General features: G+C 38.1%; 1 protein-coding gene and 1 long non-coding RNA gene across 48 annotated transcripts in view; one reads left to right on the forward strand and one right to left on the reverse strand.

Annotated features, from left to right (window-relative positions):
* Window positions 1–10,760, forward strand: part of LOC105420908 (uncharacterized) — a 40,756-nt gene extending 29,996 nt beyond the window's left edge. For 14 of the 45 annotated variants that reach the window (XR_016047764.1, XR_016047766.1, XR_016047763.1 and 11 more), the window contains 4 exons: window positions 33–504; window positions 7,233–7,419; window positions 7,905–9,342; window positions 10,220–10,760. This is a non-coding gene — a long non-coding RNA (uncharacterized LOC105420908). Of the gene's footprint in view, window positions 1–32; window positions 505–7,232; window positions 7,420–7,561; window positions 7,717–7,825; window positions 9,343–10,219 lie in introns of all 45 variants that reach the window. The other 31 variants (XR_016047776.1, XR_016047775.1, XR_016047773.1 and 28 more) reach the window with 10 other exon arrangements.
* A 6,762-nt stretch (window positions 10,761–17,522) lies between these two features.
* Window positions 17,523–19,260, reverse strand: LOC18437385 (putative pyridoxal 5'-phosphate synthase subunit PDX1). 3 transcript variants are annotated; one of them, XM_006847597.4, is made up of 2 exons: window positions 19,079–19,260; window positions 17,523–18,832 (listed from the first exon to the last, which is right to left on the reverse strand). In XM_006847597.4, exon 2 carries the CDS (start codon window positions 18,795–18,797, stop codon window positions 17,868–17,870), a length of 930 nt encoding a protein of 309 aa, XP_006847660.1. In that variant the 5' UTR covers window positions 18,798–18,832; window positions 19,079–19,260; the 3' UTR covers window positions 17,523–17,867. The 3 variants fall into 3 exon arrangements, with proteins under 3 accessions (XP_006847660.1, XP_011624553.1, XP_088712148.1); XM_011626251.3 differs by having other exon boundaries at window positions 17,523–18,880; XM_088856022.1 differs by having other exon boundaries at window positions 17,523–18,916.
* Between the last annotated feature and the right edge of the window lie 2,210 nt (window positions 19,261–21,470).

The following is a 21,470-nucleotide window of genomic DNA, read 5'->3' on the forward strand; positions in this document are numbered from 1 at the left end:
AATTGCTAAGACTTAAAACCTTTTTATTGCAGTAATCACATTGACAAAGTTGGTGAAACATTTTGTGGGATTGGCATCTGGCAGGGCTCTAGAAGTTGCACGAGAGTGCTTCAATTCTCATTCTAGAAGCAAATATTCATTTGAAAGAAGTCCAGGATGAAGGCGAGGAAGATGAGGATGATGGAATGGAAGATGTTGATGAAAGTGAATGTGATGATGAGAATGAGGATGTAAGTTCCCCCCCAGCCCGGGCGGCCGCCGCATCAGAGTGATTACATTGACAATGTGGAAATATTTTGAAGACTGGAAGTGTCTGCCTGTGTGGTGAATGGGCCAATGAATTATTGTTGATTTGGTTATTTTAGGATTCTGAAGAGGATGATCATGAAGAAACAGAGGAAGAATTTCTGGAGAGATACGCACTGGTAGCTCGCAAGTTTGAGAGTTAAACGATCGAAGAAGATGAGGGTGATGTAGATGATGAGACCCATAAAATTGAACTAGGTAAACCTTGTCCTCTTTCCTTTTGTTGCAAATTGAAGAATGACTCTCGTCCTAATTATTCTTTCATGCAATCTTGCTTATTTGCCTAGTTTGATTCCTGAGGCTCTGTAACAATTGAATATGATTTGGGAGGATTGGATTAGCAAAGAGATGTCTTCTCCTTGATAAAAGATCATCAGCATCTCCTTGCATTTGGACAGCCGATATGTTTTGAAAATATTTCAAGTTTCGCAGACTGCTTCCCTAAATGTGTTCAATTCTTTACAGCCTCCTGTTGAGAAGTTGCATGTGTTTTATTTGAGTGATTTTGTAGTCTTTGCAGGCCTGTGGATTTGTCATTTGGGTTATATTTGATTTATTTTGTGGTCTTTGCTAGGCTCCAGGTGTCTTTGGGGTAATTGATTTATTTGTTGTGCTTCTTGCTTGCGCTATTATTTGTGAATAGATCTACAGTTCCAACACTTACTGTTTTTTTGTCGATTTATCATTTTGGAAATTGAGGTGGTCTTTAGATTTGTTTTTTAATCCTTCTATTGATCTTGTAATTGAACATTGGGTTTTGGAGAGGTTGTTTAAAATTGTTTTCGTATTCTCTTAGTAGAATTCCAACATTTCCATGACAACTTTCATGCCAAATTACATATGAAGGAATAATAAGAAAAACATGGCTACCCACACACCATAACAAGTGTCAGCTTCAGATCTGTTCCTAAATTGTTGGACAGTCTACATTTGTTTTTTATAAAAAGTATAACACTTCTGTTTTTTTGTTGATTTATCATTTTGGAATTTGAGGTGGTCTTTAGATTTTTTTTTTAATCCTTCTATCGATTTGGTAATTTACATTGGGTTTTGGAGAGGGTGTTTAAAATTGTTTTTGTAGGCTCTTAGTATAATTCCAACATTTCTATGGATAGCTTCCATTCCAAATTACATCTGAAAGAATAATAAGAAAAACATGGCTACCCACATGCCGTAACAAGTGTCGGCTTCAGATATGTTCCTAATGAAAAGTGTGGCTATGTAGAACTCAAGGTATTAAATTCAAAAATTTCTTTTTGCTTTTATTCCAAATACCTATATTCCATTTACATGTGCCACAATATGTTGCTGAAAAATTAAAGCAATGTCATAAATACAACCTAAGATTTTTATTTTACTGCCAAGAGAAATAGAAATCATCCAGGAACTTTAAACTAGTTTTTGTAACAATTTTTAACACAATATAACTTCCTGAAAAATTACAGAAAAAATTAAAAATAAAACTGAATGAAAATAAAAAATAATGGAAAGACTTAATAGAAGATGTCTAGAGTTACCCAACCAGGACTCGATACACCCCACACCCGATTCCCTGGCCAATGGTACACTTTTACTCCTTAAGGTGTTAGTGAAAATTCTTAAATAGGGAAGCTTTGTAAGCTATCCTTCTTTCTCTAGGGTTTAAGAGAGCTAAAAAATAAACCAAGGTTTATACAAACCCTATGGGAGCAAAATAAGGCTGATCTTGAGAGTTGATATCTCTCCATGTGGGCTTCTCTTTCTTCCTTAAAAAAGCATGGCAAACTCTCTCCTAGGTTTCACCTAAAATAAATCACCTCTATTTTTTCTTTCAAAACAAAGATATAGAGGAGAGAGAGAGGTGGCATGCCTCTCCTTTTTTGGTTAAAAAGAAAGAGATGTAAGAGAGAGAAGAGACCCCAAACTTGTTCGTGAGATTAGTGTGTGGGAGAGAGAAACATTAGATATTTTTGGGAAGAAATAAGATCTTGTGATCTACCAAAGGTTCAAACTCCTTTAAATAGGAGGAAATTTAAAAGAAATCTATCTTCTAGTTTGAATAGGATTTTAGTTTGAATAGGATTCTTACCTTATCTAATTTCCAACAAAACCTTTTAGGATAATTTAGAATATGTGGGGTGAGAGATTAATCAGAGCCATCCATCTCAAAAATCTTTGGGTGGATATACTTGAATCATTATCCCCTTTGACCCAATCTACCCCTATTTAAAATAGAAATCCAATCAAATTTAAACAGATTTTCTCGAATATCAAGAAATTATATTTCAATAGATTTGAGATTTAGTAAAATTTAAATTTAAAACCAATCAAATTGAGTGGGATATGCCTATTCCACACAAAGTGGCGTAGTGGGCATTGTGCTACCTTTTTTCCCTAGAAAAAAGTGGCGTGCCCACTTTTCCCTTAAAAGGTGGCGTGGAGCTTTTTCCTAAAAATTTGAATTTTGAAATATGGGGCATCTCCCTATTTTCCTAAAAAGGTGGCATGGAGCCATATAAAGATTTATAATGAATATTTTAGGCGTGGCCCGCACCAAAAAAAATAAGGTGTGCCCTATATGCAAAAAGGAAAATTTAGTGTGTGGTACTTGGGGTGGCATGTGGTCCCACATGTGTTTTAAAGTTCTGAAAATTTTAGAAATACCCTTTTATGAAAATTTGCAGCAGGAATAATATTTTAAAATTCTAGAAAAAATATTTAAAAATTAAAAAAAGATTTATAAACCAAAATAAAATATACTAGGAGTGGACTGGTACCAATGGGTCAAAATAAGCGACACTAAGGGCACTTTACTCGCCCCAGAAACCATGACCAACAACTGTTCTTTCATCCAACCCAACAAAGTCCCATGACACACAGTCTCTTTGCAGGGCTCATGATTGGCTTATCAAAGTTGGATAATAAAACAGTGAGACCATGATCCTAAAATGTGGATTCCAGTTCCCCCTTTAAGAGCAAGTCTAGCACTTGTCACTACAGTGCAAAAGGGAGCTCTCTCAATGCACATATACATGTGTCTCTATAAAAGGGCTGCTTCTCATGCGGCTGTCATGTGTACATGCCGTACGGAAGTTTGTTGAGGATTTGACCCTTGCCCTCACATGCCTACAACTTCACACAGGAGACCACACAGTTCTCCTGGCCTCCAAACATGATCTTTGGGCATCTCTCCAATCTCAACAAGGATCAAACCCTTCTCGGGGTTGCCACATGCTCAGGGCCAAGGGTTTTGGATATGACCAGGGCCATAAACCGCCCAACCCTTGGTCAGTCAACACACATACTCCCATTGAAGTGCATATCCACTATACATCATTTTACAAGCTCTCTCGACCTTTCAAGGCCGCAAAACCCAACACCTAAACGGCTACATTTGTTTTTTTTTTTAAAGTATTCCAAATATATATAAATATAAAAACAATACTTTGAAAAGCATGAGATTTGAAATAATGGGAGCAAAAATGTGAAAAGAAAAGATTGAAGCCTGAGATATTTGATATAAGATACAAGATAAAAACTGTGGAAAGATGAAACTAGGACTTAGGATATCGCATTGCTACCCAAAAATAACTAACCACTTTGCTCAGCCAAATCTGTGTGTGTGTGTGTGTGTGTGTGTGTGTGTGTGAGAGAGAGAGAGAGAGAGAGGACACCCTTGCATGGGAAGCTAAAAGCTGGATATAGTTCAAATAAAAAATACCTTCTATGGATCTATTTTGCACTTTCATCATCCAAATGAAATTCAATTGTTAACTAACTATACATGTAACAGAAATTAAGTAAACATTTAAGGAAGATCCGAATGTGTGGACTATTTAGTAGGCTTTGCAACAAGTAAGTGATTCTAAAGCAATATGTTATAAGGGGCATATTTTTAGTCCACATAAGCCTCCGAATATCCATGATATCTTTACATAAGAACCCTAACTTTGCTCTCTCTATAGGTTTCATATTTGTCACAATCTTTCAACTCCTCGCTGTCCCCCATCATCACTACCAAAATAACCAAAGAACATGAGAAAATATATATAAAATATTATCAAGAATAATGTAAACACCAACATTCTAAATAAATGATGGGCTACAAGACTTGGATGAGCGTTCAAGGTTCTGAGCTCTTGTAGACACTAAGAATGTGACAAACATGTCTAGCACTATAGAAACTAAGATACTTTGATCACTTAAAATCCCACCTCTTAACCCCTCCAATATATATATGAATGTGTTGTGTCTAGAAGGCTAGGTTGGCATTTCTGACATGTATATTGGTGTCTGGCACTGACACTCATACCCATAGCCTTGTAACATAGATGATGGAGCTTTCTGATTTATTAGGAAGAGCATTTTGATTTTTTTCAAGAAACATACATATTTGTTGAGGGGAAGTAATATATTTGGAAGAAAGCATAGACCTATTGGGCATCTTACAAATTGTTTTGTGAAGATCTCGTTGTGTAAAATAAAAACTATAGCCACTTCATGAAAAAGAGAGAAGCAACACTCTTGTAGTGATGTTCTTCATAATCCATAGTTAGCATGTGAGCCAAGTGCCATTATTTGAATTATGCAAAACAAGATAGAAAATCTAGGAGTGTAGCAGTGCTAGTATTAGGTATCCTGCTCTAACAGAAAATTGTGAGTGTTGTATTTCAAAAACCATGCAACAACTAGTTTTCAAATCTATGTCAAAATGGCTCGTCGTCATCCTCCTCCTCCTCCCCCCCCTCCTCCCTGTTGGGAACAGATCAACGGCCTCTACCCCAAAACCTTCCCCCTGCTTTCTAGACCCCATCCTCCCTCCTCCATTGGCCCTAGCCCCCCTTTTAAAGGTCCTGAGCCACCTGGGGAATCTCTCGAGGCCACCTTCTCCCAGGTGGTCGCCTCAGCTTCTCCTACCCCAGCTCTTATTAGCTCTTCCTTAACTATCGATAGGGGTTCCCCACCCTCCTGTCATTCACCGTTTCTTGCTTACGTCATCTCGACCCCCTCTGAAACCTCTGTCCAGCTCAAGATTAAGCTCGACTTGTGCTTGGTGGCCACATTTCTCCCTAGACGCAATGATGTGAGAGGCATTGAACGGTGGGCTAAACGTATTTGGGGTGAACCCTCTCTCACCTGCCGACGCATTTCTGGTGGATCCTTTCTCTTCTCCTTCCCATCCCCTGTGTTTGCCAAGAGTGCTCTTAAAGTTTCTTCTATTACCACCTTCCATGGTGCCTCTTGCATGCTTCGGTCGTGGTGCCCCCTTCAAGGGTCCTACAGGAAACAACGGGTTTGGTACCCTTGACAACGTTTCTCTCCATGCTTTGTCTCCAGTGACTTTCAGAAAAGTGGCGGAAATGTGCGGCGACCTTGTTTCCATTCACTAGAAATCTATTGAGACCCTTCCTCTCGGACCCATTCGTCTGTTTCTAGAAGTGTTAGATACTAGCCTCATCCCTTCAAGCGTCTGGATTGAAGTCAACTCCCTCTTCTTTCGTGTCTCTCTCTCTTGGACGGGAGCTTCACCTCCGTCCTCTTCCTTCTTCAATCCATCATCCCCTCCACAACCTTTGGATCCCCACGCTTGGACTACTGTGCTACACAAGAACCACCACTCCAGGAGACGCCACCGGCAGGCTGCAGCTCCTCATTTGAGCCTTTCGGTGCGGCGACGGAATACGACACCCAAACCTCCAGGTTCGGCATCCTGGCAGCCAATTCGGCAGCCTCGGGACACGTAACTATGCTCTCACAGGATATTTAGTTGTTTCAAACTCATCCTAAGAAAGCAGGGCACCTAGTCATTTTCTAAAACTACAAGTGGGAACCAAGAGTTTTTTGATAATATAAAGCAGCAAATTGGAAATTTGAACTCATTTCACAAATAAAGGGTAATAAATTGCCATGTATTTAAGCTCTGATCAATTGCTTCTGAGAAATCAAATTGGTGGTCAGCATCTATTGCCCAGCTAGTGAACCATGTAATTGCATGGAAACCTTCTTTGGATATCCCCATATTGTATAGATATCCTACATTTGTATCAGAACAATGAAGAAAGTAACACTTGGAAGAGGCTTCTTCCAAAAACTGGTCATGATTCTCATTTGATCGTCACTAATTTTCACTGAAAGCAAATGGATACAACTAACAGCTGGACGAAGATTGACCCCCAAAACACATATCCTTTTTCTTATATATTTCAGCCAATTACCCAAAGGAACAGGGTTCCGAAATGAACTGTCTTCACAAAATAATGTAAGAAATAAATGAATCTATAAAAAAAAGTTCAAAAAAAAGAAGGAAAAACCAGTCATGAAATGAAGCAACTCATTCTACAGGGAACTTAAAATTCTGGATCATTTCACATGAACTATGAACTATGCGCATTTCACATTAACTGTGAACTGTGCACAATAAATTATGTATATTTTAATGGAAAAGTTTATATAGAGACGAGGCTTTAAACAATCAAATTAAAGCCTACCTCAAAAATTGCATTAGAAGAGGTTGTTGTGATACCCAAATATCCTCAAATTGATCATCTCGGCATCAAGTGCATGGACATAAGAAAAAAATGAATTTCAAGTTTTGGAAATTGTGCATCTTGTAACGCATTTTTGGACCGTCAATTTTCAAGTTTTCATCGATCTACTCGATCTACACTATTTTTTAAGCTTTAAATTTTATAATTAAAGATGAAAATATATTTTAAGGCTATCACAAGGATTTTCAGTATTGAAACCACATTTCTCGACATTATTCAAAGGTACGATTTACTTTGATTGTTTAGAGCCTCAGCTCTATATAAACGGCACCCTAATTTAATAGTTCTGTAAATGAGCATTCAGATATTTCCATGTTACCCATCCATGCATGTGCTTGTGTGAGCAATGATCCTATGATTTCATAGAATGCTAATTCTCTATGTGTGTATCTGTCACAGGATATATACAACAGATACAAGAACCAGATTGTAAAGGATCAAAGGTATTTGAATACTAAGGAATAGAGGATTACTTATGTAAGATTTCCATTGGCAAAGATGATGACAACATGTTGCAAAGGCATCACCTCTGAGGCTGCAATTGTCTCATGGTCTGTTATGTTGCTGAGTGAGGCAGCACCTTAAGGTAAAGTCTGCAAGCACAATTTAAATATAAAATAAAGAATGCAGTGAATTACCGAAGCCAGTAATGCTGACAAAGTTATCGTCACATGCATTCCCTAGTTAATTATTGGGTGACAAACTGAATGTGCCAACCTGTGGGGCAGGACCACATAAATGTTTCCCAATTGCCAAGTAAGAAACCCCCCCCAAAGGTCTACACAGCATTCAAGTCCAAATCATCAACTGCAATAGTTAAGTTAGACATTAGATGCGTCAGGGGGATGTAAACCGGCAGTATTCAATGAATACATCTATACATGTAATGCTAAATATTGTTTGCTTATTATGTTAAATGTGTTAAAAAACCAAATAAGCTCCCATTGAAAATAGCCTTCATTAGTTTAACAGTGATTATGTATGGAACTCAGGGCCCCTGCAAGGTCCCCTGAGCACTGGGCCCTCTAGCACTACTACAACACAATTGTTTAATGAACTTTCAACATGTAGGAGCAACGGATTGCCATGATGGTGAAGCCTTTCAACGGATTGCCATGAAAGGTAAGGGACCATAGCTAATGGATTATGGATGATTGCAGTGCTTCATGAACCCTCATCTTAAAAGGGAGCATGCCTCAGTAGTTGGAGCTCAAGAAATTATTTCACCTTTGTATATGATATTACATCATTTCACAAAGACAATCAGGTATCTTGTCTTTTGATGAGTTCTTTTGTGCTTTGATTGGATACAAGTTGTATCATAAGGTACTTCCTAAACTTTTCAAGATGAATATTATAGTTTATGCTGTTCCGAGATTAGTTGAATCTGGAGGCTGAGAGAATCTATTTTATTCTTACTAAATGTATTTACTTTGCTTTAAGCTTTCTATCATGAGTAATTTGCTCTTTCATCAATGTGAATGGATCTAAACTATTATGAGTTTAAATAGTGTATTATGTACAGTCATGGTAATATTATGGATGGGAGGGTTTCTTAAATGCTGCATGTATATGTTCATATGCAAAATATTTTCATTATTATACGATATAAGTTATTAAAAATGGGGTACCATATCCAAAGAAGTTGCTATGATCATAACCTGCATGGTTTGTTTTTCCATTGCTTCCCTTTGGAATCCTACTTGACATTCCTCCAATTAGCGTCTATAAAATCATGACATCATGCAATTTCTCATCATAATTAACTCAGGATATTGATGTAGGTGAAGCCACATATGGCCATCTGCTTTGGTTCCTATTTGAATTTCATGGTGTGGAGACCTCCTTGGTCTCTTGGACTCCTTAAATTCTTAAATTTGTGTGGACCAACATCAGAAGATTAGTGCATTGTATGGATGAAGACTTAGAAGAGTTGTTTGCAGATTTTTTATGCTTTTGTCACAACACCGTAACTATGCTGACGAGTAAATTAAATGAATCAATCTCATATCATTTTATTTTGCTAACACCTTTGATGCAAGTAATTGATTTCTAATTGTTTATTGTTTCAATCTCAGGTTGATGCCAAGAATTGTTGAATCTGTTTTGAAACTGGTCAACCAAAATCATGTTATTAGCTTAAGTTCGTTAGAATTGACCGCCGTACTTTTTCTCTTAGTTCCCTTCTAGTTATGTAAAGTCCCAATAGATATATCTGATAAACCTTGTAAACTTAATGAATAGAGGTTTTTGTCTTAGATTTTTGTTCCTTTTAACTTATTAGATTCCAAGTGAGATGTAGTTTTCGATGGTCTTCTATTCATCATTTGTCCTCTGAATATTGTCCCATTGTGGTTAAGTGTAGCTCTCTTATTATATGGTATGGTTGCTTGCCTAATGTTTATTCCATTCTTGATACTATTTGTTAATGTAGGAGCTAGATCACCTGGCAGAGAACGTTATGGCGATGTTCTTTGATGTTGTTTCACATATTCTTGAAACAGGCCCCGTAAGATTTTTCTTGTTTGTTCAATTTTCTTTAGAAACTCTACTAATGACTAAGTGCAAAAGATATGAGTAAGAGAATCTCAAATAGTTCTAATGACATTAGATGATCTCCCATGTTGCCTTATTATTTACCTCACCAAATCATGGGGTAGACTCTTGGTTGGAGCATTCTGAAAAAGCTTGACTGATATATTTATTTAAGGAATAATAGCTTTTTCATACTACGGATAATTATGATGCATGTTGATTTATTGCATTTCGGTTTTTATGGCTAGAGGATTCATCAGAAGATTCAGAACTTTTTACTACTAGATCTTTCTACTAGGTTTCTGTTCACCTTAAATTTGGTCGAATTTGGTTAGCTGCTCATATTTCTGCCTCTTCTTAGTAATTTTTTATTTCTTGTGTGTTTGTTTGGTGCAGGAGGAGGAGGAGGTGGAGGGATGTGTGTTTGTGTGGGTGTGTGTGTGTGTGTGAGAGAGAGAGAGAGAGAGCGAGAGATGATATGAATTGCATCTCAAGACATGGATATTTTAGTTGACTTAGGATTTTGACTCGTGCCCATAATCTGATGGAAAACTGCCAATAGAACTTTTGTGACCCCTTTATACAAAAAGTAAATGGTCTCTTTGTATATAATTCCGACAATATTTGTTCCTTGCGTGATCAATAAAGTCTGCTAATATCAATTGACAATTTGACTTGGGCATATATGTCTCCTATTTTGTCTAAATATGCGTAGGAATTTTCAATTTTTGAATACTTGTTACTCTCATGGTTTAACAAATGAACAGTTTATATGATTATATTACCTAATTTTGAATTTTTTTTTCCATGTACCCCCAGCAAAATAACTAATCTTAAATTTTTTGTATCAGGAACATGCATGTTTTAGTATTTTACCCCCATCATCATGCATGGAGGACATATCCCTTTTACTGAAGTCCATCCTGAAGTATACTACAGAGGTGAATACAGTTGAGTGATCTGGGCTGACCTGATTGCTGATTGGCATGCATGGGAAGAAGTGGAGGACATGCCCATCTTTGATGCCATAAAAGAAGCTGTTAATTTGCATCGAAGATACGAAATAAAAGGAGTATCCAGCCCCACCTACTCCTACTATTTCCTAGTGTTCAATAATCGAAGGCATTGATACATTTATCAGCAAGGCCATGGAAGGACACCCTGCTGCAACATGGAGAGCTAGTTCTTGCTCACATGTGTTGCTCGATTTACTGAGGTTCTCATTTGAAACTAAAGGAATTAAGCAAGCATCAGCAATTGCTTTTTGTAAAGCTACATTTTCTCGTTCTCTTGACATTCAAAGCAAGCCAGTGGCTTTATGGAAGCCTCTTTTGCTGCTTATTGCATCTTGTATATATGTTGCCCTGATTATATAAATAAGTTTTTGGAGAAGGATGAGGGTAAAGGTTTCACTATGTGGGTGCATGGATTGGCGTGTATATCTGCTTGTTCATTCCAGCCTGGTCATTTTTCTAGTTCTGAGATATGAATTTGGCTGCTTTGCATTAGTATCAAATGAGATATGAAGATTCATGTGTGTAGCTTTATACACACACGCAGAAACCTATAATCCAAAAAAATTTACAACCTTTTGCCCTTATATTAATTAAAATATGTATTTTCCTTTCTATAAAACCAATGGAGGACACTTAATATAATCACCATTTGATATTCTTTATTTTTTTTATATAACATTTTCCATTTGATATTCTATCTGATTGTCCACTAGAACAAGAAAAGAGAGAAAATCTGTAGTTTTTGTAGAAAAGAAAGAAGCTTGAGCGCCATTTCATATATAGGAAACAACCAACAAAATCGGTGCCTGCCATCAGTAAACTAACTTCATGGGTGAAAAAACCTATGCCATGAAAACAAAGAAGATTGGTTTCATAGCCAACAGAGCGTTTTACAGGATTGGTCTCATAGCGTTTTACAAGATGAGAGAGACTTTAAGAACGAAGGACTTGAAAGAAGCCATACTCTGCCATTATTTCAAGAAATCTATTACCTCTTATGTCTCTCTAGAAAAAAGCATACTGAAATACTCTGCACCTCTGTCTCTCTCTACAGGTAACGAAGGTAGGAACCCACATTGTCAAGTGTAGCCGACAAGACATGCTCAAGGTTCAGACCCACTCGAATCCACCAAGATTTGAGCATTTCTTGAATCACATTTGCATATCCGTACATAGGGCTCCAAAAATCACCCAAATTCCTAACCAGCGTTTTAAAACCCAGATAAGTGGGACAAATTCCTAACCAGTGTCCACCTATGGATATGTAGGATCGTTAGATAGAATGCTCCATATCGGGTCTAGACCGGTCCGAATCATGATCCAATGAATATTAAAAAATCAAAAGAAAATATCTCTAGACCATAATTTGGTGTATGATTTCTCAACAGACCCACAAGTGTTAAATATATCTAGCAGCATCAATTTTATCCAAAGTTTTTCTACTGAACCCCAAAACCCATTGGACCAATTTTGTTTTATGTTTGTCCCAACCAACTTTCCAAATAGCACAGGTTCTCTTCCTCACTCTTGTTTTCCTCTTTTCCCTCTCCGTCACTCTCGTTTTCCTCATTTCCCTCTCTCTATAATACTCCCTTTCTTCCTCCAACCTCTGTTTCTCTCTCACACCCTCTCCCCCAAACCCGTCTCGCTCATGTTCTCTCTTCATTGAAAATTGATTGGGACGGACACATAAAACAAAATAGGGTTCATTGGGTTTTGGGAGTTTAGTAGAAAGACTTTTCAAAAAATTAATGCAGCTAGATATATTTTACATTTGTGGGTCTATTAAACTATCGTACAACCGATTAGGATCTATGGAGATAATTTCTCAAAATTAAAATAGGAGATGGGGATTTAAAAAGAGCCCAAAAAAATATTAGATAAGCTTTAAAAAAAGAAAAAAAATATTTACAAGAGGGGTAAAGGCGAAGGGACAGGACCCATATCGTTCCTGAACCAATTTGGTTCCAACTGATCCCCACCAAGATCGGTGATTCAGACTGAATCGATGGGATTTAAAACATTGTTCATGAGATTTGCCAGTCTTGCTACCCAACATCTTATGGGATTTGGCAAGAAAAAAAATATCCTTAGCCAAAAGAAGGCTGCAAGCAATCCTTCCAAAGTATATCAAGGACGATAACAGCATGGAAATAAGATGTTTATCCCACCGAAGAATAAAAATTAAAGAACCATTTAGAGAATATGAGAAGCTGAACAGCCAAGCCACTTGAGTGACAGAGAATCCACATACCTATGTAAATAGAAGAGAGGAAGTATACGATATGTGCAATGTCATTCTTATTTTTTTAGTTCTTTTTTCACTTATTAATACAGTGCGTAGATAGATACAGAGAAATATGCTATAATCTGTATGAAGGCAGTGACTTGTGAGCAAGACCTTATATGGCGCATATAAAAAATTCTTCGAAGGTCAGAAGTTAGTTGAAATGATAATTAAGAGAACAACAAAGAAGAAAAAACATACCCATTGTGAAATGGTACTTTGCATCCACACCACCAAAGGATTGTCTACAAGGAGACCATTCATCTTTTGTATATAAAGGCCACAATTATTCCCCTCGTCGAATTGGATGGCTAGGGATAAATCACAAAATCCGATAATTTTTTTTTTTAAACTTTGTGTCTATTCAATGACATTCTTAACACTGCCCATATTGAAATTTAAGAGACAAAAATAATTATTGAAATTTAAGAGAAAAATAATTGTGACCTCAATGTACATAAGATAAATAGTTGCTTTGTAGAGAATCCCCAATGTAAAACACGAATTGGCCAATGGCCTTCCAAGTAGCAATAATTGAAAAGCAAGAAATTCCAACTTTAAGATTCACCAAGGACTCTCCCATTAATTTCTCGCTGTCATAGTTTCAAACCAACAAATGCGTGAAAAACCAACATTCAAGGATTGAAAGAAGCATGAATCACGAGAAGCATACTGCTAAGGGACAACCCATGCGACGAGACCATTTAGCTTCTTCGTGTGCATGATTAACGCCATGATCATCCTAAGGTATCAAATGTGAAATCTAACAATCATTCCTAGCCAGATGGAAGCTCTTCAGGAGCAGCGATGATAGAACTCCCATCATCGGCTGTCAGACCTGTCAGCTGCAGGTGCTTCCAACCCTATTTACCCAGAGGTAAACAATTTCATTGAAAAACCCAGTCCCCGTGCTTTTACATCATTCAGCACATATAGTCAACCCAAGAAGAACAAACATGGACACGAGATATGGAAATTGAACTCCATCACCGCATTTCAGAACGGTGTAAAACTCATCCACTCCCATACAAACACAAATGGAAAACTTCAAAGGCTGTTTTTTAGAAGACAGCCTCTATTTTGCAACCTAGGGAAAATGTGAAAATAGCACAATGACACGCTCTTTTTAGAATTTCATTTTTCACAGAAGTTCCACATAGAAAACATTACACAGGTCCAGTTTTGGTGCAGCCATGCTGCATTGTCACATGAGAGACCAGTAATTCCTTTTGGTCATCTAGGCAATTCATCCGTATTTACTCAGTTCACGATTATTCAAATGCAAGAAGTTCAAGATAATGTTGATAGGAGACTATCAAACTACCCAAATCCTTCAGGACCAAACTACTACACAGCAAATCAAGCACAGAAGGGGCACATATTTTCCAGCACTAAATTAAGAAAAACTTTGGCTGTTGATCTGCTATTCAACAGGGGTGTCAATCCACAGATCCTGACTAGACAGGAACCTCAAGGCTAAGAGATCTAGCTCAAAAAATGTTGAGGAAATAGACTCACCACCTTATATGAGAGGTGCATGTCCAAGCAATTTGATGCACAGCATTCAGGTAAGGGCTTTACTGACTAAACACGTGAAACAGCATCCACCATTGCCAAGCAGAGCAACCCACAAGGTAGGTAGGTACAAAGACCCCCAAACAAGCTGAACACAAGCAAATGGCGAGGTATACAAGAGATCTCCAACTAGCTGAACGCAAGCATACAGGCCCTCCAGCTATGATGCATCATGTTTTGTTGTACATCAAAACCAAACTAAGTACATACTTGGAGGGAAAATAGAGCTGGCCGAGCTCCATCAGGGGCAAAACTATGCAATTCTCTAAATTAAAATGTGCGCTCCACGAATAACAAGGAAGAAATAAGTTGATGTGGCATCCAATCCAAGATTGGTCACACTTACAATTAATCCAGTTTTATTGAAGATTAAAGAAAAGTAAAATCATAGAGACTGATCCAATTAATTCTCAAAATTGGCTTTATATCTAAATAATGTCATATTGGCTCCATTAACTCATTTTTTTAAAACCAAAAAAAACTCTATACTCCACCATCACTCAATGAAACACTAAATCCAGACTGGACTTCTGAGTATGCTGCTCCCTAAAGAATCAATCTCCTGTTTTGGGTAATTCAGTGGGGAAGACAAACCCCTACACTTTTTTTTTATTTTTTTCAAATAGTGTAGGAGTTAGTTTTTTGAAAGAGTAAGTGGGTGGTGTCATTTTTTTTTAACCTTTTTTTAAATAGTTTAGGAGTTAGTTTTTTGAAGGAGTTAGTGGGTGGTGTCAGGGGGAATGAAAACTACAACGTGGTGACTGGGGTATGGGGTGCTACCCCTATGACCCCAGCCCCTTTCCCGTAAAAAGTAACAATCTCATTACAGCATAACAAACATTCTTATTACTGTACAAGAATGGTACAACTAGCTAATCTCATAGGGAACAAAGAATTCACTGCACTTAGACCCAACTCCTTAATTTCTATTTTGCCTCTTGCCCAAGGGCCACCGAAGTGCATTCCAAATTGAGATCTCCAAGGAGACTGCTACCCAAAGGGTTTTTATCTACACTAGCACATACAAAATCACCACGAGGCTTACTAGTGCACCAAACCATATTATGAGAACTTCATACAATCACAAAGCCAAAGCAAGACAAAAGACAAGAAAAAACAGAGACCACACAACTGTACTTCGCATCAAATGCTACCAGAGAGATTGTATATTTTCCCAAAAATTCCCAAAGGACAAGCACTAGGGAGTGCTGGCCTTACATCAACACTTCCTTTACTTCCTCTAAAGCATCATTGCTTACACTCAGCTCCAGCTGGGGCTGCATTGCTGAATAAACAGCCATCCAACTTAAGGTTTAGAACCCCCTAGAGTGAATGATACATAAACATGCACGACGAATGTGACCTACAATGCATAAGCCAAGGTAGTCATGGGTATCTAAACTATCCCCAAATGAAGAAGCACAGAGAGAGTGTTACATTCAGTTGCAAGATGGATGCAACCAAATGACATGGTCCAATGGAGAGAGAAGGAAATGAGTGGGGGGGTTTGAGGACTGAAAAGAGTCCCCAATCGAGGGGAGAACCCCACCGAAGTAAATTCCTTACAAGCAAGGAAGGTTTTACCTCACATTTGGCTTCCTCCAGATTTAATATAATTTCAAAAAAACTCAGATTAACCTGGGTTAATCAATTCTATCAACCACTCATCTTGACTAATCTGCTAGCTTTCTCTAATTGCTGGCACCAGAAAAACAAGAGGGCACGTTAAACCATAAATTAGTTTTGTCCAGTCTATATATCAATGCATCCGCTCCACAATTTATTCAGGGGTAAAGTTTATATAGAGCCGAGGCTCTAAACAATCAAATTTGAGCCTCCCTCAAAAATTTCACTAGAAGAGGTTGTTTTGATGCCCAAATATCTTCAAATCGATTATCTCGACATCAAGATGTATGGACATGAAAAAAAAATGGATTTCAAGTTTTGAAAATAGTGCATTTTGTAACTCGTTTTTGGACCGTCAATTTTCAAGATTTTCAAGTTTTCATAGATCTGTCGATCTATACTATTTTTGAAGCTTTAAACTTTATAAATGAATATGAAAATATATTGTAAGGCTATTACAAAGATTTTCAATATTAAAACCACATTTCTCGACACTATTTGAAGGTAGGCTCTAATTTGATTGTTTAGAGCCTAGGCTCTATACAAACGCACCCCTTATTCAAAAAACACCACTTCCATCATATAAGCCAGTGGTTTATTGGCAAGAATGTGGTTTATTGGCAAGAATGGAGGCTGCCACGTGTTGAACAATACTTATTTATGAATTCTAGACATAAAAACGTAGCAATGAGACCAATGTTGCTTTATGGAACAAAATGTTGGGTGATCAAGAAACAACATACCACACGATGAGTAGCTGAGATGAGATGTTAAAATGGATGAGTGGCAAGACAAGAAGAGATAGAATTCAAAATGAATAGATTCAAGATAACTTAGGTGTGGCTCCAATAGGCGATAAGATGAGAGAAAGTAGACTTAAGTGGACTGACCATGTGCAACGCAGACCTAGTACAGCACATATTAGGAGGTGCGAATTAGTTCAAGTGGAAGGCTAAAAAAATGTCCAAAAAGACATGGTTGAAATTAGTGAAAAAAAATATGGGGACCTATGGCCTCACTGAGTCTATGACACTTGATAGAGCATAATGGAGGACCATGATTCGTGTAGCCAACTCCAAATTGTTGAGAAAAGGCACTGATGATGATGAGACATAATCAGTTCAATCCCATATCTCACTAAGATTAGCATGATCAAGAGATGCAAGACTCATGAGTTAATGTTTCACAATAATAAGATAAAGCAAACACAAAGAGCACAATTATTTTCTCTTTCTCCACGAGCATATATTGCAAGAAAGTCATGGTAGTAACAAGCTAGCATGTCACGCTCTTTACAAAATCCAAACAAATAAGCAACCAAACTTTTAAAAAAGGGAGAGAGGGAGAGAAACAAAAGTTCCTGTACCACAGATCCTCCCTCCCAAACTAACATGTTGGCATTGCCCATGAGAGGAATCTTCAAACATACATGGTCAAGTCAAATTTTTAATTTTAAATAAATAAACCATGGAATGAAATAATATAATCATCACTATTCAATAGTGATGACTAGAAAAAACAGAAGAATGTTGTACTAAAGAAACAGAAGTATTAAGCCGAAAAATTTGGCACATGAAATATGAAAATGTTGGCACACACAGAGAGAGAAGATGGAAGAACACAACAAAGATCAGGACAAAAGAAAGAATGTCAACCCAAAACGTCCCCTTCATTCTTAACTTTAAATTGGAGCAACTAGGCCTTCAGCCTTTTAACTAGTAAGGAGAAGATATCAGAAAACCAACCCATTACACGAATTCCTAGCTAGCTAGCAGTTTAACAAACATTTCAATCAAGTCCATAATTCGGGAAAGAAATATTATATGAGAGAAAGCAGGCCGTCCTCTAATGTGTTGGGTGGGTACGGCCTTACTGCCTCAATTGGGAAAGATTCATTCATCTGTCTGTCTATGAAATGGAACGGCGAAGAAGGTGGTGGTCTTGCTGGTCTTTGTTGTAAGATGGCCAATTCATTATTAATGTCCCGTTTTGTTATTATTCGGACCTCATGGCAAATCGCTCCACCTTGTCATCCTTGAGGTTAAGGCCCACCATAGCCTCCCCCAACCCTGAGCTGACCTCAGCCAGGATCTCTGGGTCGCTGTAGTGCGTGACAGCCTGCACAATGGCTCGGGCGCGCTTGGCAGGGTCTCCGCTCTTGAAGATCCCTGACCCCACAAACACCCCATCGCAGCCGAGCTGCATCATAAGCGCTGCATCAGCTGGCGTCGCCACCCCTCCTGCCGCAAAGTGCACCACAGGCAACCTCCCTAGCTGCTTGGTCTGCACCACAAGGTCGTAGGGAGCTGAGATCTTCTTGGCAAAGGCAAATACCTCATCATCATCCATGTTCTGAAGGAGTCTGATGTCACCCATGACGGACCTCACATGGCGGACGGCCTCAACGATGTTGCCTGTGCCAGCTTCCCCCTTGGTGCGGATCATGGCAGCCCCCTCGCGGACACGGCGGAGGGCCTCCCCCAGGTTGCGGCAGCCGCACACAAAAGGGATGCGGAAGTTATGCTTGTTGATGTGATGGTCCTCATCGGCCGGGGTGAGGACCTCGCTCTCGTCCACATAATCGATGCCAAGGGCCTCAAGGATCTGGGCCTCCACAAAGTGGCCGATGCGTGCCTTGGCCATGACCGGGATAGTCACGGACTGCTTGATCTCTTTGATGAGCCCCGGGTCAGACATGCGAGCCACCCCACCCTCGGCACGTATGTCAGCCGGAACACGCTCCAGGGCCATGACGGCACATGCCCCCGCCTCCTCTGCAATGCGTGCCTGTTCTGCATTCACGACATCCATGATCACTCCACCCCTGAGCATCTGGGCAAGACCCACCTTGACAGAGAAGTGAGATTTCTTCGCCTCTGTGAGGGTACCGTTACCATAAACAGTCACCACGCCGCTACCCGCCATTTCCTTCTCTTTTTTTGGTTTTGGAAATCACTGAACTGGAATGGGATTGAATGGATGAATCTCCTATCCTTGGAATATAAACCCTAGAAATCGAACATAAAAAACCACCGACCCAAAATCTAAAAAATGAATAAATTTGAAAAGAGCAGGTATACATAAAGAATCTATTTACCAATCCCTCTCGATATGCATAAATACAAACATACATAATCTAGAAGAAGAAGAAGAAGCATATAACATGTGTATAGATAGATCAAAAACTAAAATATAATAAAACATACCTCCTCGAATATAAATCAAATAGCAGAAGAAGAAGCAGAGCAGTGCCCGACGATTGATTGAAGTCTGTGAAGGAAGGAAGGAAGGAAGGCGCAGAGAAGGAAGGAAGGCGCAGAGAAAGAAGGAAAGAAGAAAGAGGAGGAAATGTATTTAGGGAGGGGAGATAGACCGCCGGATGTGCTTCGTCGCCTACATTTAACCCTCCTTATATATACAAATAAATAGTACATAAGAAAGGCAGGCGCGCAGCCCCAGCCAACCAACTCACACGGCCAGGACAGGCCAAGATAGTGGAAGGCGGTGGTCATATAATAATACAAATGCCTAAATAAATAAAAAATAACATTTTCTCATTTATTTATGGGTACGGTCTGTGTAGAGCCGACGCTCCAAATATTGAAAGTAAAACGCACCGGAAAATGTGGTTTGAATATTGGAAATCTGCTTTAAAATATATTTAATTTTTAATTATAAATTTTAAAGTTTTAAAAATAGTATAGGTCAATATGATTTATGAAATTTTGAAAATTGACGGTCCAAATGTACGTTACAAGATGCACGATTTTCAAAACTTAAAATCCAATATTTCATCATGCCCATTGATTTGGATTTCGAGATGCTTAATTTGGGAATATTTGAGCATCAAAACAACCTCTTTTAATAAAAATTACGAGGCGGCTCTAATTTGATTGTTTAGAGCCTCAACATTGTATAAATATTTTCTTCCTGCATTTATCTTGTGAGTTTTTATCTGTTTTTCAAGGTGGCTGACAACGGACATTATTCAGCCATTGGTTTCCAATCCCTCCCTCTTCCGTACCCTTCTCTCCCGCTTATTCCACACCATTCCATTGACCTTTTGGAACAACACAATTCTTCTCAAGTGAAATCCAATAGTTTGGGTGAGAATATTTTTTTTTAGACTTTCATCTCGGTCTAATAGATTATTTGTGACTACCTTCTCACTGAAGGTGACATCGGTTACTTCCAGCTCCGTCTAGTAGATTATTTCCGACTACCTTCTCACCAAAGGTGACATCGGTTACTTCCGCTCATGGACCTGGGAAATGAAACCACCCAATTTTATACGTACTTTTTTGTTATTATTATGTTTAGGGTCAAAAATGGAGCCTCTTATTGCGGTCAGTTAACCAACTAGACTAGACTAAAGTGAAGTTTGTCTCAACAAAAGGTTAAAACAAACAAAACCGGACTGAGCTGGAGAACCACGTATACCTTGTTGTAAAAACAAACAAAACCGGACTGAGCTGGAGAAGCACGTATACCTTGTTGCGTCGTGTGGAAAGCATTATTTTGTGCCCCTACGTTTCTACTCTCACATGATCCATTTAAAAACCATTAATGATTTCAAAACACAGATAGGGGCTTAAGGATCCACACCAAAACTTATAGATCAAGCCATCCGATGACAAGCTACTTTGATAGTCCTCTTGGTAAATCTCTTTCACTTTCTATCTCTATTTTTCTATCATTTTTTTTATCTTTTCTGGAGGGTTTAACTTCCTTTTATAGAGAACACATTTATTTTGTAACTCTCACATTCATGGTCTATAGAAGTTGAGATCCAAGTGTAACTCCTGCTTTAATTCCCTTAAGTGTAACTGATTATGATTAACAAGTTGTCACCAAACTGCTAATCCTATGTAATGAGATAAACCTGTCATTAGTCCACTAATGACTCATATAATAAGATGTCATCCAAGCGTTCCCACAATTTGGTAAAAGATAATTAGAAATTAAATAAATTTTGTATATCTATAATATAAAAACAAATTCTTACAAGGAATCCAAACACACCACTGGGTTTTTCCTCCAATGATACATCTTATTCAAGCTAAAAAATAGATCCATGTATATGATATTGCCTCATATTAATCACATAGGATTTCACATATACTTCAATAAGGCTTTTGTACTATTATTGAAAAAATAAATTTTCAGGATAAAAGGGGCCTGAGAGGCCACATTTCCAACATTTTTTAGATACACCTTACCTGTACTATATAAGGTTGAAACCTTATATAAACTTTTTCCTTTATTTATACTACATTATTAAGTCAGAGTTAAGTGGTGGACACGTGTCTTCAAAATAAGATGGGTCCTAACTCTATAGACATGGATAACTAAGTTTTTGAAAAAGAGAGAAAGAGAGTATTAGTAAGTACAAGAGAGATATATCTCAACATTATTTTTATTATCTCCACATTGTTTCTATATCTTAATTAGAGAGAGAGAGTGTGTGTGTGAGGGAGAGAGTAGTATGCACAAGATAGAGATCTCAACATTGTTAGAGATTTTGAAGAGAGAGAGTTGGAGTATGGCCACTAAGGCCTCATGATCACTATATTGTTCATAGTCCATCTCTTATTTTCT

This window comes from Amborella trichopoda, chromosome 13 (assembly GCF_054954075.1).
Source record: "Amborella trichopoda isolate Santa Cruz 75 chromosome 13, AtrichopodaSantaCruz75HAP2 v2.0, whole genome shotgun sequence".
NCBI lineage: Eukaryota > Viridiplantae > Streptophyta > Magnoliopsida > Amborellales > Amborellaceae > Amborella > Amborella trichopoda.

Coding starts and splice junctions, on each gene's coding strand:
- LOC18437385 (XM_006847597.4), bottom strand. CDS start 18,797: ATGGCGGGTAGCGGCGTGGTGACTGTTTATGGTAACGGTACCCTCACA.